This window comes from Schistocerca americana, chromosome 8 (assembly GCF_021461395.2).
Source record: "Schistocerca americana isolate TAMUIC-IGC-003095 chromosome 8, iqSchAmer2.1, whole genome shotgun sequence".
NCBI classification, from domain to species: domain Eukaryota; kingdom Metazoa; phylum Arthropoda; class Insecta; order Orthoptera; family Acrididae; genus Schistocerca; species Schistocerca americana.
In genome coordinates this window covers 521,534,983-521,550,097 of record NC_060126.1, presented here as the reverse complement: position 1 = coordinate 521,550,097, position 15,115 = coordinate 521,534,983, and the positions used below count along the sequence as shown (strand labels likewise).

Sequence of the window (15,115 nt, the reverse complement as noted above, 5' to 3'; positions counted from 1 at the left end):
CCCCCTGTTTCCTGGTGTCATCAACCTCTTTTTGGCCCCATGCTGCTCGGGGCAACTCCTGATGAGATGGGCGTCAGATCCGTAACTGAAACACCTCCAGTCAGTTAATGACCAATTAGGCAATTGTGCCAGCTCAGACGAAAATTCAAGTGCTGCGCTCGCAGCACTACTATGGTCTCTCTGCTCATCAGCAACCCTAAGGGCCTCTATAGAGGTGGCTTTCTCAGATAACTGGGAGTAGGTAGTAGGCTTTCCAGTGAACTGCGCTCTTGATCGATCCTCAGGTCTCATCCCCTGCAGAATAACTTCCACACTCCACTGTTCAGCAACCTCCAAACTTAAGGCGCGTTCAGCAGTACGAACTTGGTAGATATATTGTACTAACAGCTCAGATGGTCCCTAAATGTGCCAATAATACCAGTGCTCCAATTCGTTGTGGGCACGAGGTGAAAGCTTAGATGTAATAATAGTCCGCTGGAGGTAGACGACGGTAGGTCGTTCTCGCAGTACTTGCAAGAAGATCCCAGACAGGGTTCCCACACTGAGTGGATACAACAAACAGAAAATGGTAGCTTCTGGCACCCCCACTGCCTCAACATGCAGCTGGAGACGCACGACCAACAAGAGAAAATGTTGAATTTCGTCAATACTGTCAATGGCGAGCTCGGTGACATCTCGGAGCAAATGCACGACCAGGTTCAGCAATCTGGCAAACTATACCGTCACTTCTCCCTCCGGTACGCCAGCACCTTGCTGTTGGGGACTGCCTGGATGGAGGGTTTGGTTATGCATAACTTTGAATTCTTCCTCTATCCCAATAGTACTGGCTTTGGCTTCTAATTGAGTAATTCTGATAGCTAACTCATCTACCGCTTCCTTGGAGTGTTTATCGGTTTCCACGGAGTTAAGATCACCTGATCTGGCCTGCCAGTGACAAAACTGGGCCTGAATTCTTGCCCTTTTCTTTGGAGTGACTTGAGTACTCTCCAAAAAGTCAAACACAAACATACACACGAAATTCAAGCTTTCGCAACAAACTGAAGCCTCATCAGGAAGAGAGGGAAGGAGAGGGAAAGACGAAAGGATGTGGGTTTTAAGGGAGAGGGTAAGGAGTCATTCCAATCCCGGGAGCGGAAAGACTTACCTTAGGGGGAAAGAAGGGGTATACACTCGCACACACACACATATTCATCTGCACATACACAGACACAAGCAGACATTTGCTGTGTCTGTGTCTGTGTATGTGTGGATGGATATGTGTGTGTGTGTGCGAGTGTATACCCCTTCTTTCCCCCTAAGGTAAGTCTCTCCGCTCCCGGGATTGGAATGACTCCTTACCCTCTCCCTTAAAACCCACATCCTTTCGTCTTTCCCTCTCCTTCCCTCTTTCCTGATGAGGCAACAGTTTGTTGCGAAAGCTTGAATTTCATGTGTCTGTTTGTGTGTCTATCGACCTGCCAGCACTTTCGTTCGGTAAGTCACATCATCTGTGTTTTTAGATATATTTTTCCCACGTGGAATGTTTCCCTCTATTATATTCATATATATATATAACTATGTTATCTTGCCGACAATGATAATAATCAGTCACCAGACCTGCTGCGACCCAAACATACATAGACATAAAAGGTGCTTTAACAGTACATGTATATATCTATTTTAAAAAACTAAAACTATGTAATCAACCAAGTCACATCCAGAGTACAACTGCTAGTGGCTGTAAAACATTTGTTAATAACAGTATTTTCAACTGCTCACTGATTGAGCACTCAACAGTGCTCTGTCAAAAGACTCTTCTTGTGGCTTGCCACTAAACAAATTCTAATTCAACGGCGCACACTAAACAACAGGAAATACCAACGGCACACTGTTGAAAGGTAGTAATCTTTGCCAAGTTATTAATAATCACAGAGCAACGACATATTTGGTTATAACAGTAATTTCAACTGTATGCTCATTGAACACTCAACATCATTCTGTCGAAAGGCTCCTCTTGTTGCTTGCCATTAAACAAATTGTCATTCAATGGTGCACATTAACATCAACAGGAATATCAACAGCACCCTATCAAAAAGTAGTAATCTTGCCAACAGTATTTAATAATCACAGAGCAATGACATATTTGGTAATAACAGTAATTTCAACTGTACACTCATTGAATACTCAACATTGCTCTGTCGAAAGGCTCCTCCTGTTGCTTGCCATTAAACAAATTGTTGTTCAATGGTGCACGTTAACAACAACAGGAAAATTCTGGGAACATTGCAAGAAAGCCATGACATGAATCTGCAAGATGCAAACTTGCATATCAAGTTGACAATCTACCATCCAACGGTGAACATACACGTGCGACCAAAGGGAGATTCAAACTGTCAAACAGTGTGCATCGCTCTACCAGGAGGCAATCTTGCCGATGCAACCTTGCGGGCACCAGAGTAAATAGCAAACAACTGGCACATACTAGCAACCAAGAGTCTACTCTACGTGAGGCAGCTTCAAATACCAATGGCCACAGTTTCACAGACCAACGGCCACAGTTTAAACCACCATGTCCTCTTTAAAGGGGGATGGGGGGGGGGGGGGGGGTTACAATGCATAAGGAAGGAGCAATCTTACTGCAAGAAGCCGGGAACTCGATAATACAAATGGCTGAACATCATACCTCCAGGCACATTGCCTCACCACCCTTCTGGTTGAGTCATTACACAAACCACAATGAGGCGTGGCTTTCCACCTCAAACAGCTTACGGTATGATACAATCCCACTCGCAAAACGTGGCCGTCCACGTGGGTCACCTACCACAAACTGCCCGTATGCTAGTATGACCTCTTTCTTTGAAAGCCGCCAGCATTGTGACCCCCTCTGGCAATGTGCCAGAAGAAGGAGAGCACAGCTCACCAGTCTCTGACAATCAGTTGTCAGAATCAGAAATTAATGAGGATGGTTCTGTCAAACCAATAAATCAAAAAACAGAGGATGATTTTCCAAAAGTAGAATCTGATTTGAGTTTCAATGATACTGCAAAGTTAGAACCATTTTATGATGATGAAGTAATTGAAGTAGTGGTCAAAAAGGAGAAAATAGAATTAATAACATTATCAGATCATGAAACTGAGCTCAATATGTCTCAAATTCATCCAAGTTAGAGAATGCTAGAAACTCCTTTAAAATCAGTGGAAATGGCTAGTGACAATGTAGAGACGCCAGATTGGATGCAATTACTGTTTGCTAAACTTGAGTTACACCATAAAGAACTAAAAGAGAGTAATAAAGAACTGAACTGTAAGATTGAATCTAGTAGCAAAGAACTGAACTATAAGGTGGAACCCAATAGTAAACAGTTAAGTAGTAAGATGGAGTCAAGGAATAAAGCGTTAAGGGATGAAATGACCTTAAAACTGAGTTGTTTAAACTATAAAATTGATGCTAACCACCATGATCTACAAGTCAAAGTAGGTCAACAGCTAAATGAACTGCATAGTGGTTTAAAAAGTGAAACTGACAAAGATTGTAAAGATTTCAAAGACACAGATGAAATTCTGGAAGGGAAGTTGTCAGAAAGAATAGGCAATGAATCCATACTTTGCTCTAATCAATGTGAGGAAGTAGATATTAAAGTAAATGCTTGTCACAAAGATATTAAGAAAATGAAAGCTCACTGTGCTAAATTTTGTGAAGATGTTGATAAAAGATTCTGTGACAGAGTGGGAGCAGTAAAATCACAAGTTAAAGAACTAAATACTAATATTACTAATACAGTAGTAACCTCTGGTAGTGCTAGTAATAGTATTGTGCAGCATGTGGCTTCAGTTGAAGCCACTTTCATCGGATGTCATCAGTTTTTATGTTTTGATCCAGACAAACAAATTCATCCATTAGAGTTCTGGAATGATTTTGAGGATGTTTTGCCTTATGCATGGTCAGAACAGGAGAAAATTTATTTCATATGAAGTCATTTGTCAGTAGTTGCTTTACGGTGGTCAGCAGAAGTAATGATAAGATACAAAACTCTTTCTGAATTTAAATCTGTGTTTCTTAATGAGTACAATAAACAAAATGATGTTTTAAGAGAGTTTTGGAGTGGTAAAAAGTTTGACCCAGGATGTGAGTCAGTAAAAGGGTTGTCTAGGAAGTGGGTTACATGGCTATCACATCTGACAGAAAAGATGAAACCAGAAATGATTATCATGGGACTAGAAGGTAAGCTGCCTTGGTACTGGCAGAAAAGAGTCATTTCTGCACCTAGCGATAATGTGGAAAGGTTCATTGAATATTTAGAGCTAGTAGAAAGAATAGCTGCTGCTGAGGAGCAGATGCAAAATAATAACAGGTCTTTTAACAATCTCATAAACAACAGAAATGATGACAGTGGGAACATGAATGTTAGAAGTGTGGAGATTCAGAATACAAGGCCTAATTATCATAATAAAGGCCGTGGTAGATGAAGAGGAGGTAGACAGTCACCACATTTTCGCAACAGTTATTACGACGAAAGCAGAAGTGTAAATAATGTGCTGTTGAGACCAGATGCAGAGCAAAATGCTACCTTATCTGATCCTGTATCAAATTAATATAACAGGCTGCATGTGGGAAACTAAATCCTGTCTATGAGGAAACTGGTGCTCACAAGACGGAAACATTAACACAGCCAGTAACAAAAAAAAAAAAAAAAAAAAAAAACAGACCACAGTCAGCCAACACATGCAAACAGAAAACAGGGCTGATGAAATAGGAACAGACAGTACCAGTGATGTGTTAAACCACTCTCATAAAATAGTTGACAGCATTTTGGACACTTTAGAAAAATGGGTCAAGGAAGAAAAAGGAAATGATATAGTTAACAAGGAGGAAGAAATTAATGTGTTTGAGTCTGATATGGACAAAGATGAGGTAAAGGCTTACATCTTCGACAATGATGGCAACTTGTAGGCTAAAGTTGTGGTAGAGGAAGTAAAGTCAGTTTTGCGAAGTTTTAAAGTGGAGGAATTGATGAATGAAGGGATAGCAATAATAATGAGGTCAAGGAAAACTGTAAAAGCCGATGACAGTATTATAGGTAGCAATGTTGCACGAGGATGCAGTTGCTTACAGGTAGAGAATAGTTTAGCTGATGAGCAGCAAATGAAAGTGCAGGTAGTCGTCAAGTGCTCTGATTTGAAATTGGTGGACGGGTTGGAAAAGGCAGGTAAAAATGTAGAGATTAATGAACCCCAGGATCTAAGTGTGAACATACTTGCAACTGAACAAAAGTCCTTTAGCTGGAAACAAATTGAGATGGATTCACTAGAAGATGTTTATGAGAAACCAGTTCAGAGTAAAATAACTCACCCCATTATGAAAACTAACATCTTAGGAGTAATAGTGCATTTTCTTCTTGACAGTGGCAGTGAAGCAAGTGCTTTGTCCCAAGTATTTTTTTTTTATTCTATTCCTAATAAGAGTGAATTAACTGTCATGAAAGTAAGTGGTTTGAAAATAATAGGTGCTACTGGAAAAGTTTCTAAACCAGTACAGCATGAAGCTTTGATGCCCATTGTAGAGGTGACGTGGTAATAGACCATCCTTGTTTAATCGTGCTTGGTTTAAGTGTTGAGATATTAATAGGTACAAATTTCTTAACAGAGTATCAGGGAAGGATTGATTTTGACCAGAACAGCTTAGTTTTAACCGTAACTGACTCTCAGGTAATAAAAGAGCCTTTTATAGGAAGTTATATAGGCAGTAATAATGAAACCTGGGAACTGCCTATTAGGGTGATGAGGAATAAAGGGTACTTACAGGAAGATACTGAATTCAGTAATAATGTACAAGATGCTAATGCAGAAGGGAGCTATATCCTAGAAGAAATAGAAGCAAAGGTACAGTCAACAAATCAAATTTCTGATAAACAAAGAGCAGAATTAAGGAAAGTGTTAACCACACATCACAATGTATTCTCGAATACACTTGGTGAAATTAAAGGGTATGAATGACATTTGAATGTAAAGCCAGGGCCGGTATTTTTCAAGAAACCTTATCAGATACATGTTTCAAGAAAACAAGCAGTTAAGAATGAAACTGAACATATGTTGGCATGGGGTGTCATTGAGCAAGCAGTTAGTGAATATAACCCTCTTGTTATTGTGCCTAAGCAAGATGGGAGTGTTAGATTAGTATCCTAATAGGCAGTTCCCAGGTTAGATTAGTACTGAAATTGTAATAAGAGAGAGTGACCGTCCCCAGAATATGGATGAGTTAATGCAAAAATTCTGAGGAGTTAGGTATCTTACATCTATGGACATAACTTGTGGTTACTGGAATTTGCCCCTGGCAAAGGCATCACGTTAATATATAGCCTTTTTGTACAAAGGAGTGTGCTACTAGTATAAAGTATCCCATTTGGATTAAATATTTCTTTGTGTGCCTTTGTAAAAGTAATGGCTCATGTATTGGGGCAGGAATTGTTAGATAAGGTAACTATTTATGTAAATGATATACTGTTGGCAACTCCTGCATGGGAAGAACATATCAGTCTACTTGACAGGGTGCTAGAAGCTATAGAAAAAGGGGGTGTGAAATTGAAGTTAGAGGAGACTGAGTGTGTAAGGGACAAAATAAAATTCCTGGGCCACAAAATTAGCAGAGTTGGAGTATTACCTGATCCCTCCAAATTATCAGTCATTGAAAAATTTGCAGTGTTCTGAAATAAAAAGCAGCTCAGGTCAATGTTCAGTTTGTTTGGGCTCTACCAGCATTCTGTTCAAGATCACTTGTTTAATGCACCTTCTTTACTCAATTTGTTGAAGAAGAATACCCCATGGGTTTGGACTCAAGAGTGCCAGTCTGCTTTGAAGAATTAAAAAAACTGTTTGATAAATAGTCCGCTTTTACACTATCCAGATTTTTCAAAACCTTTTGGCATGTCAGTTGACGCAAGTGGTTATGGGATTGCAGTAGAGGTGTTTCAGATGGAAACAGAAGGCGACAAAGAGGTTCATAAAACAATCGCTTTTGCGAGTCAATCACTGAAACCTGCTGGGCGAAATTATGGAATTTTAGAATTAGAGGCACTGGCCATTTTGTTTGGTATGCAGAAATTTGAGTATTATTTGTTAGGGCACAAGGTGATAATATGTAGTCATCACAAGGCACTTACATTTTTAAAAACATGCAAACTGAGACATCAAAGACTACCCAATTGGGCTATGTACCTTCAGCAGTTCGACCTTGAAATTAATTACATACAGGGGAAAAACAATCTGGTAGCAGATGGGTTATCAAAAAGTGCTGAGTTATGCAGAGAATCAGAACTTCCCTTAGCGGATAGGAATGAAGTAAGCATGTTGGCCACACATGGGCTCAAGGAGGAGAGTGGCTTGAAGAAAATATTTAAAAACTTAAGACAGGAGCAGAATGAGGATGATCAGTTGAGGTTAGTCAAAAGCCAATTTGGAGTCCTTAATTATGCAAAAGTAGAACTGCAAGGTTTGCAGGAGAGATTCTGTAAAGTTTGGAAGGTAGGAGACGAGGTACTGGCACAAGTAAAGCTGTGAGGACGGGTGTGAGTCGTGCTTGGGTAGCTCAGTTGGTAGAGCACTTGCCCGTGAAAGGCAAAGGTCCCGAGTTCGAGTCTCGGTCTGGCACACAGTTTTAATCTGCCAGGAAGTTTCAGACAAAGCCCACTTCCATCTGACAGGATATTTCAATACACAGAAGTGTTGAATATTGGCAACGGAAAACCCACACACAAATCAGCCAGTACCACTTCATCCTGAAAAGGTCACTGTGTGGTGCGAGTTCATGGCCTCATTTATCATAGGACCATATTTTTTTAAAGAGGCAGGTGCTTCCGACCCTGTTACCTGTACCGTCACTGGTAAGTGATATGAGTGTCTTTTGGGCAAACCTCGTCATTCCAGCTCTCCAATAGCGTGAGGGTGTGGAAGGGATCATTTTTATGCAAGATGGCGCACCTCCACAAATTGCAAATACAATTAAGCAGTTACTGAAGCGCCATTTCGGAAATGCTAGAAATTATCAGCTGCCATTTCCCTACAGCCTGGGCGTCCAGATCACCTGATCTTAACCTGTGTGACTTCTGGCTGTGGGCTATCTGAAAGATGTTGTGTTCAGTGTTCTGATTGCAAACTTAGCTGCATTGAAGGAACACATTGGGCGACACATTCCGAACATGACCCCGGAAACACTTCGATCAGTTGTGGAAGATCCTGTTTCTCAATTTCAACTTGCTGCAGAAAACACTGGACAGAATATCGAACATGTTTTGAGCCAGTCACGCTGAAATTAATAATCCGATTTGATTTTGATTGATGCTTTTTATGCAGTTTTTGGCCTCCGATGTGATATGATCTTGCCGTGGCGGATGGGCTTACGTAACTAACAGTATCACACCTGTACACTGAGTCGTACAGTTTGTTTAAGGTCAAATGTACATCTTAGGCATTGCTGTATGATTCATTTGTCATTTGCAGTCGGCCACTATTAAATTATGATGCTTACAGGGCCATCTATTGCTACATTTTGTAACTGTTTATTTTTCTTCTGCCACATGTTTTTGCCTGTCTCCAAAAAAATGTTCTGTTGCAATTTGACGTCATTCTAACCAATGGTGTTATTTCTACAGTGGTTTAAAAGTTTAACTTTAATTATAATCACCCTGTACATTTACATACCTCCAAAAAAATTTTTGGTTGTACGACATGTTCCACTGCGTGTTTAATACCCGTGCCATTTTAACATCTTAATGGAGAGTATATTTATTTTACACATCTAATTCCATAGGATCAAATTGAGGAGCAAATACACAAGCCATATGTTTAGGCAAACACAATCAACAATATACCACAGGAATCAGCTTAGTTTCTCAAGGAACTCCTCAACAAAATCGAAGGAGTGACCCTTTAGGGAACTCTTCAGCTTTGATTTGAAAAGAGTGTGGATTGCTGCAAAGATTTTTGAATTCTTATAGTGGATTATTGAAACTGATGCAGCAGTATACTGCATACCTTTCTGCACAAGAGACAAGGAAGTAGATTTCTGCCTAGTATTAACTGAATGAAAGCTGCTAACTATTGGGAATAAGCTGATACTGCTGACAAAAAATGACAGCAAAATATATATATATTTAGAGGCCAATGTCAGAATACATTCCACACAGGTTTATCCAAAATAAAATTACAAACAGACTTGTCACAAGTAAAAATATACACAGCTGAAATGGACCTTGTGGAATTTGGCATGTCTATATGTGGAGTACTGCTTTGATGCTTGTCAGTTGTTAAAATCCACAATATATAGTAAAAGTACACATTTATGCCAATGTTTACTTTTACATGACGAGTGGAAACTTGGAACCTCCTCACTTGAAATACGTTGTGCAACTGTACAGCATTGATCCAAAGATATACCTTATGCCATGTAAATGTAAAATTGGCATAAATGTGAACTTGGATTATATATTGTGGATTTTAACAATTGACAAACTTCAAAGGAATGCTACATATCTTAGTTGGGTATATTTTTACTTGTGAGAAACCTGCGCGCAATGTGCAATGTACACTCTATTATGCTGTGTAAACTGTTTCAGTAATGGACGCACAACCAAAGAAGTTTGTGAAGGGATGTAAATGTATAACTGTCATTACCTCATCTGTAATGTCTAAAAAAATAACATTAGAGTTAGTATATGTAAATGCATTATGTTACAGTTCTGAAGATGTTAGTCTTATCTGTTGAAACTGATTCAGTAAAAAAGTTTTGAACACATTCTTCGCTATAAAAATGCCTTTAATGATGATTAAGTGTAGCCAAGTCTTTGTTTGTCAGCGCACTATGTGGCTCCAAAGTGTTGTGCTATTAAATGACTGTCAAAAGAGCTGTTGTGTATGTACAACAGTAAATAAAGGCTGCTTTCCTAGTTACACTAATCAGCTGCAATTACACAACAAGAAGCTTCAAATTCTGGGGGACATACACATTCCTGTTGAAAAATAATGGTTATTATGTAGCATATGATGGTTTATTTGAAATTAATGTATTTATCCATGTTATAAAGTAGTTTGTAACTTGGTTTATAGGCCTATACAAAATACGTTAGTGCCAGCAAATATGTTCAAGCTCAAAATCAAATGTTTACATAATATCTGAGAGTCACTAATAAGATGTAACTTTAATACAGTTTTAAATTTCTAAAGTATTCATAATTTAGTGGCTTAATGAATTATTTTGCATCTTTAATGGAGACTATTGATTAGCATCTGATAGCTGAAGGATTCCCTAACTATAGGTTGTTGATGTATTTGCTGTGGCACATCAGAAACAAAATCTGACATATGAGACTTGGAATTTTGACGGACGACATGCAAGCAGAGTGGTATGGATATCTAATAACAAATGTACATCAAACTACATTATTTCAAACAATAAATATTTATTCTTATTTACAGTTACATATACAATTGGGGTGGTAAGTGCTTTATCATGGTGAGATATAATTTCTGAAAAACAAAATTCTGTTTTAAATTTTTCTAGTATATGAGCTGTATCCATGAAATATTCAGTGGCACTCTTAAATGGTCTACTTATTCTAACTGTAGCAAACTGCCACCCAGAAAAATCATAAAATTCACTTAGTGGCCATGTGACAGGGTCTGACATAAATGTTATTGTTGCCATGTGATACTGTCTACCTATTGTATTACTTCAATGCATCATGGTTCATGACTTTTCTTTTACCATCATAACCCCAGAGCAGTATTACTGAAGGACAAAGCAATCATACAACAGTCCAGTATATTTGACTTATACAGCGACCACATAACAATCAAGTATATTTAACTTATACATCATTTGCCAATGCAAGCCAGCAGCATGACAAATGCTTTTTAAGTAAAACACTATGTACAGATTGGTGCACAGCTTCACAAAAATCGAGTCCCCATGGCACACTGAAGCTACTCTTGATTATGCACGTAGTTTCTCAACTTGATGATGTGTTGTCAGGGGTCACAGCCTTCTTTCTTTCCTTCACAACATCATATTTTTCTGCATCTTGCGCTTTCAATACATACATAAATGCTGCTACTCCAAGTACGAGACTATAAAATATCACCTCGTGCTGCTTGTCATGAGAAAAGAATGCTTCCCTTTGGAGGCGCGCTTCATATTTAGCTTTATCTTTCTGTTTACGGGCAAAAGTTTCACCGTAATGTGCTTGCGTCCACTCGTCGAAGTCATATATAGGTGTCCTTCCAGTAGGTGCTGGGGGCTTAGCTCGGTGCATCCTCGATTTATAGAATTTCGCTTCTGGATGGTCTTCAACATCTACCGTTCCTGCAGATGCATACTGCGGCCCTGCAGTGTGCAGTATACCCTTGTCATACAATTTTCTCAGTTTCAAATTACCGAGAACTTCATACGCCGTTGTTATGTCACGAAATTTTTGGGATGCTTCTTCGCTTCCTTTATTTTTATCAGGGTGATATACCATTGATAATTTATAATATGCATTCTTAATGTCACTTTGTGTTGCTTTGGGTGTAAGACCTAAAGCATCGTAGTGAGATTTCATACGTTGTGGACTCGAAGTAAAAAACCTTTTCGGATGAAGATGACCTCCGAACTTTGTCGCCCGCAACAGGTACATTGTGAGGATGTCTTCTTATTCTGTTGACATTATCAAAATTACACAGCACCCCGACATGTAACTTTCACAAACACTGTACCCACATCTTCCGACATTTCAAAACATCAACTGCACAGCTTAAAGATATTAATTTGTGTGACTGCTGAAGGCTCAATCATACACTCTGATTTCCCACTTCTGGAAGGGATATGTATTCTAAAGTTCAGAAAAATATAAATTCTTATTGCTTACAGTTCGTAAATTATATATGATATTGGATAAGTTAATTTGTGACAGTTTTACATTAAAATATGAATTAACAGGTAGTTGTAATATAATTACAGACCTACTGTAGAAGTGGAATGTCTTTACGTAGTACGTTTGGTTGTGTTTAGTAAAGCAAATAAAGCATGGGTTTGTTTTTGTTAGGTACTCGAAGGAATATGGAAAAGCGGTAGAATAGTGATTTGCTCATTTGTTCGAAGCATTTTATTGTAGTTCAAGAATGTCAAGACCAGAACACCAAGCGCCTCCTGAGGTGGTAAGTTTAATACCACCAGCCACAATAGAAGTGTGGTGATTTTCAATTTCAACGCCTTGCTCGTTTAATTTGCTTAAACGATAAGTAATCGAACACCTACATTCACTGATACGTGTCTCTTGGTAAGCCCACCTCCCACACACATATTAATACCTTGTCAACTTTTACGAAAATGTCATCAGGAATTGATGGTGTTCTAGATTACATCGTGAAGCAATGTATTACAAACGTTTCACTGCCTCGTGCACGTACAATCAATTCATATTTTCTGACTGGCGCATTTGCGGAGTACCTTGAAATTTCGTAAGTGACCCTATTCATAAGAAAGACAGATCAAATGTAGAAGCTATAACCCAAACCCCATATCATGTTTTAGTAAAATCCAAAAAACGCAAATAAAATTTTATTGCCGTTCAACAGTTTCAGCAAATGACAACGTCAAATTACAAATGTATGTCAATATCCAGTGTGTATTAAGAAAAAAGATTAGTTCATAAAAGCTAAAGCAGCATTAAGTTACAATAATTTAGCAATAAAGTATGATATTAAAGTTACAAAAATTTGAGCGAAGCATGTTACATTATGTTAACAACGTTAAAGAAATTCCGGTACGTTCTCCAAACAATTACCACTATTCCGTCATTCTCACAGTCATAAAATTCATTAACTGATTTAAAAGTGTTAATGGATAACCAGCTGCACAATATGTGCTTAAATAAGTCTAAAGCAGCCTCTTCCCATTGTAGAGGCAATTTACTGAACATTTTCGTACCCGCCAGTTCATAGGTGCTCGATGACATAGATAGTGTACAGTGAGGTATGTCAGTATGCCTATTATTCTTTGTACCATGGGAGTGTAAATCCTGTCAAAGCTGAGATTGTGATGAGTCTTTGCAAACAAGAAATCAAATAAAGGAACAGCTCTAGTACAGTTAAGGTGTTTGGTGAGCAAGTTTTTATGAGGTTGTAATAAGCCTAAAAACTTCCTTATGAACTACCAAAATGTCCTGAACATGGTTGCTATTGCCCCAAAGAAAGCCCGTAGTATAAAGTACATGGAGGGGGGGTGGGGGGGTTGTACTTACATAAGCCAAAGTTACATAAATTTTTTAAAAAATTTCTTCCCTTCTACAACAATCTAGACAACCTTGCACTAACATATTTTTTGTGTTGATTGCAACACAGTTTACTAACATTAACAATACCCAAAAACTTAAAACTACCTAATCAGTCTTCTACTGGCAAATCTCTTAAACTGAATACAGATGGTTGGGTCTTACTCTCATTTAGCACATATCCATTAGCTCAAAAACACCCGATTAACACCTGAAACATGGTGTCTTTAGTTGTAGTTTGAAGCATATTGGAGTCTGAACTGACACTGAAAAAAGTTGTATTGTTGGAATAGAGAATGGAGTGCACACACACACACACACACACACACACACACACACACACACTGAATAGCCAAAGAAACTGGTACACGTGCCTAATACCATGTACGGCCACTGCGAACATGCAGAAGTGCCACAATATGATCTGGCATGAACTTTACTAATGTCTGAAATAGTGCTGGAGAGAATTGACACCATGAATCCTGCAACGCCATCCATAAATCCGCAAGAGTACGAGGGGGTGGAGATCTCTTCTGAACAGCATGTTGGAAGGCATCCCAGATATGCTCAATAATGTTTATGTCGGGGAAGTTTGATGACCAGCAGAAGTATTTAAACTCAGAAGAGTGTTCAAGGAGCCACTCTGTAACAATTCTGGGCATGTGGGTTGTTGCCTTGTACTGCTGGAATTTCCCAAGTCCATCGGAATGCACAATGGATATGGAATAATATAGCAAATCATTTGTAATTGTAATAAATAAAACAGGTCCCAAAACTGAGGCTTGGGGCACACTACACTTAATTTCAGCTATCTTTGATCTCTACTTTTCAATACAGACAATTTGCTTATGATTATTAAAAAATAATTCAGATATGTTACCAACTTTAAACTAATTCATTGAGAAGAGAATCACTGTACACAGCTGAAGACCTTGCTAAGTAATGTAGTCCTATAATAGGTTATTGAAATTTGTAGACAAAAACAAAATTCTCACTGATACTCAGCATGGATTCATGGAAAAACAAAGCTCCAAGTATATGGAATTAGAGGCAATGAGTGAAAGTGTTCACATTGTACTTAACAAGAAAAAATAAATCTATGTGCACAGAAGGAAAATATTAAGACGTGTTTCTGAGATGCAAAAATTCTAAAAGTATTTCCTCAAGGATTCATTTTTGGGGTCAGTCCTCCCTTCTTGTACATAAATGATTTAGGGTTAGACATTAAGTCATGAATAAGCACTCTAAATTCCAGTCAACACAATCTGGAACCACAATACCCCAATTCAGTAGTTAACCTTTCCTCCAAACCTCTCTCCCAATCCGAAACCTCTGTCCTATCGAAAGGCCTCACCTGCAGCCCCACTCCCAGATTCAACCAAACAGCCCTCGTCAAAGATTTACTGTCCTACACTCATAGTCTCTGCTGGAAATGTCACTTTGCCACGAAGAAAAATAATCCTAATCCTACTCCCAATGATCCAACTCCTCAAGACATTATTCAAATTGAACCCTCCCCAGAACAATTCCGTCCTCCATCACAGCAGTACCCACCTCCTCTTCCTCAAAATCATCCTCTCCAAACCTTCCAGGAATTTCTCACTTCCAGCCTTGCCTCTCAATCTTTCTTGAAAAACCTTAATCCTACTCCCAACATCACCACTGCTGAAGCCCAGGCCACCCGTGATCTGAAGGCTGACCGATCCATTGTCATTCTTGCAGCTGACAAGGGTTCCACGGCCACGGTACTTGATCGTCGGAAGTCAACTTTCAGACAACACTACATACAAAGTTTGCCAAGGTAATCCCATTCCTGATGTCCAGGCAGAGCTTCA

The 15,115-nt window shown here is 38.9% G+C and overlaps 2 protein-coding genes across 2 annotated transcripts in view; one reads left to right on the top strand and one right to left on the bottom strand.

Moving 5' to 3' along the window:
• Positions 1–10,406: 10,406 nt before the first annotated feature.
• LOC124544945 (dnaJ homolog subfamily C member 30, mitochondrial-like) lies at positions 10,407–11,777 on the bottom strand. The gene has a single exon (XM_047123691.1). The coding sequence runs from the start codon at positions 11,643–11,645 to the stop codon at positions 10,980–10,982; it is 666 nt and encodes a 221-aa protein (XP_046979647.1). The 5' UTR covers positions 11,646–11,777; the 3' UTR covers positions 10,407–10,979.
• Positions 11,778–12,005: 228 nt separating this feature from the next.
• The window catches only part of LOC124544967 (probable 18S rRNA (guanine-N(7))-methyltransferase), a 37,802-nt gene continuing 34,692 nt past the window's right edge, over positions 12,006–15,115 (top strand). The window contains exon 1 of the mRNA XM_047123714.1: positions 12,006–12,165. Coding sequence (XP_046979670.1) covers positions 12,130–12,165 — 36 coding nt within the window. The 5' untranslated portion in view covers positions 12,006–12,129. The remainder of the gene's footprint in view (positions 12,166–15,115) is intronic.

Excerpts from the sequence above, each read along its gene's own strand:
- LOC124544945 (XM_047123691.1), bottom strand. The coding sequence starts at position 11,645 with ATGTACCTGTTGCGGGCGACAAAGTTCGGAGGTCATCTTCATCCGAAA.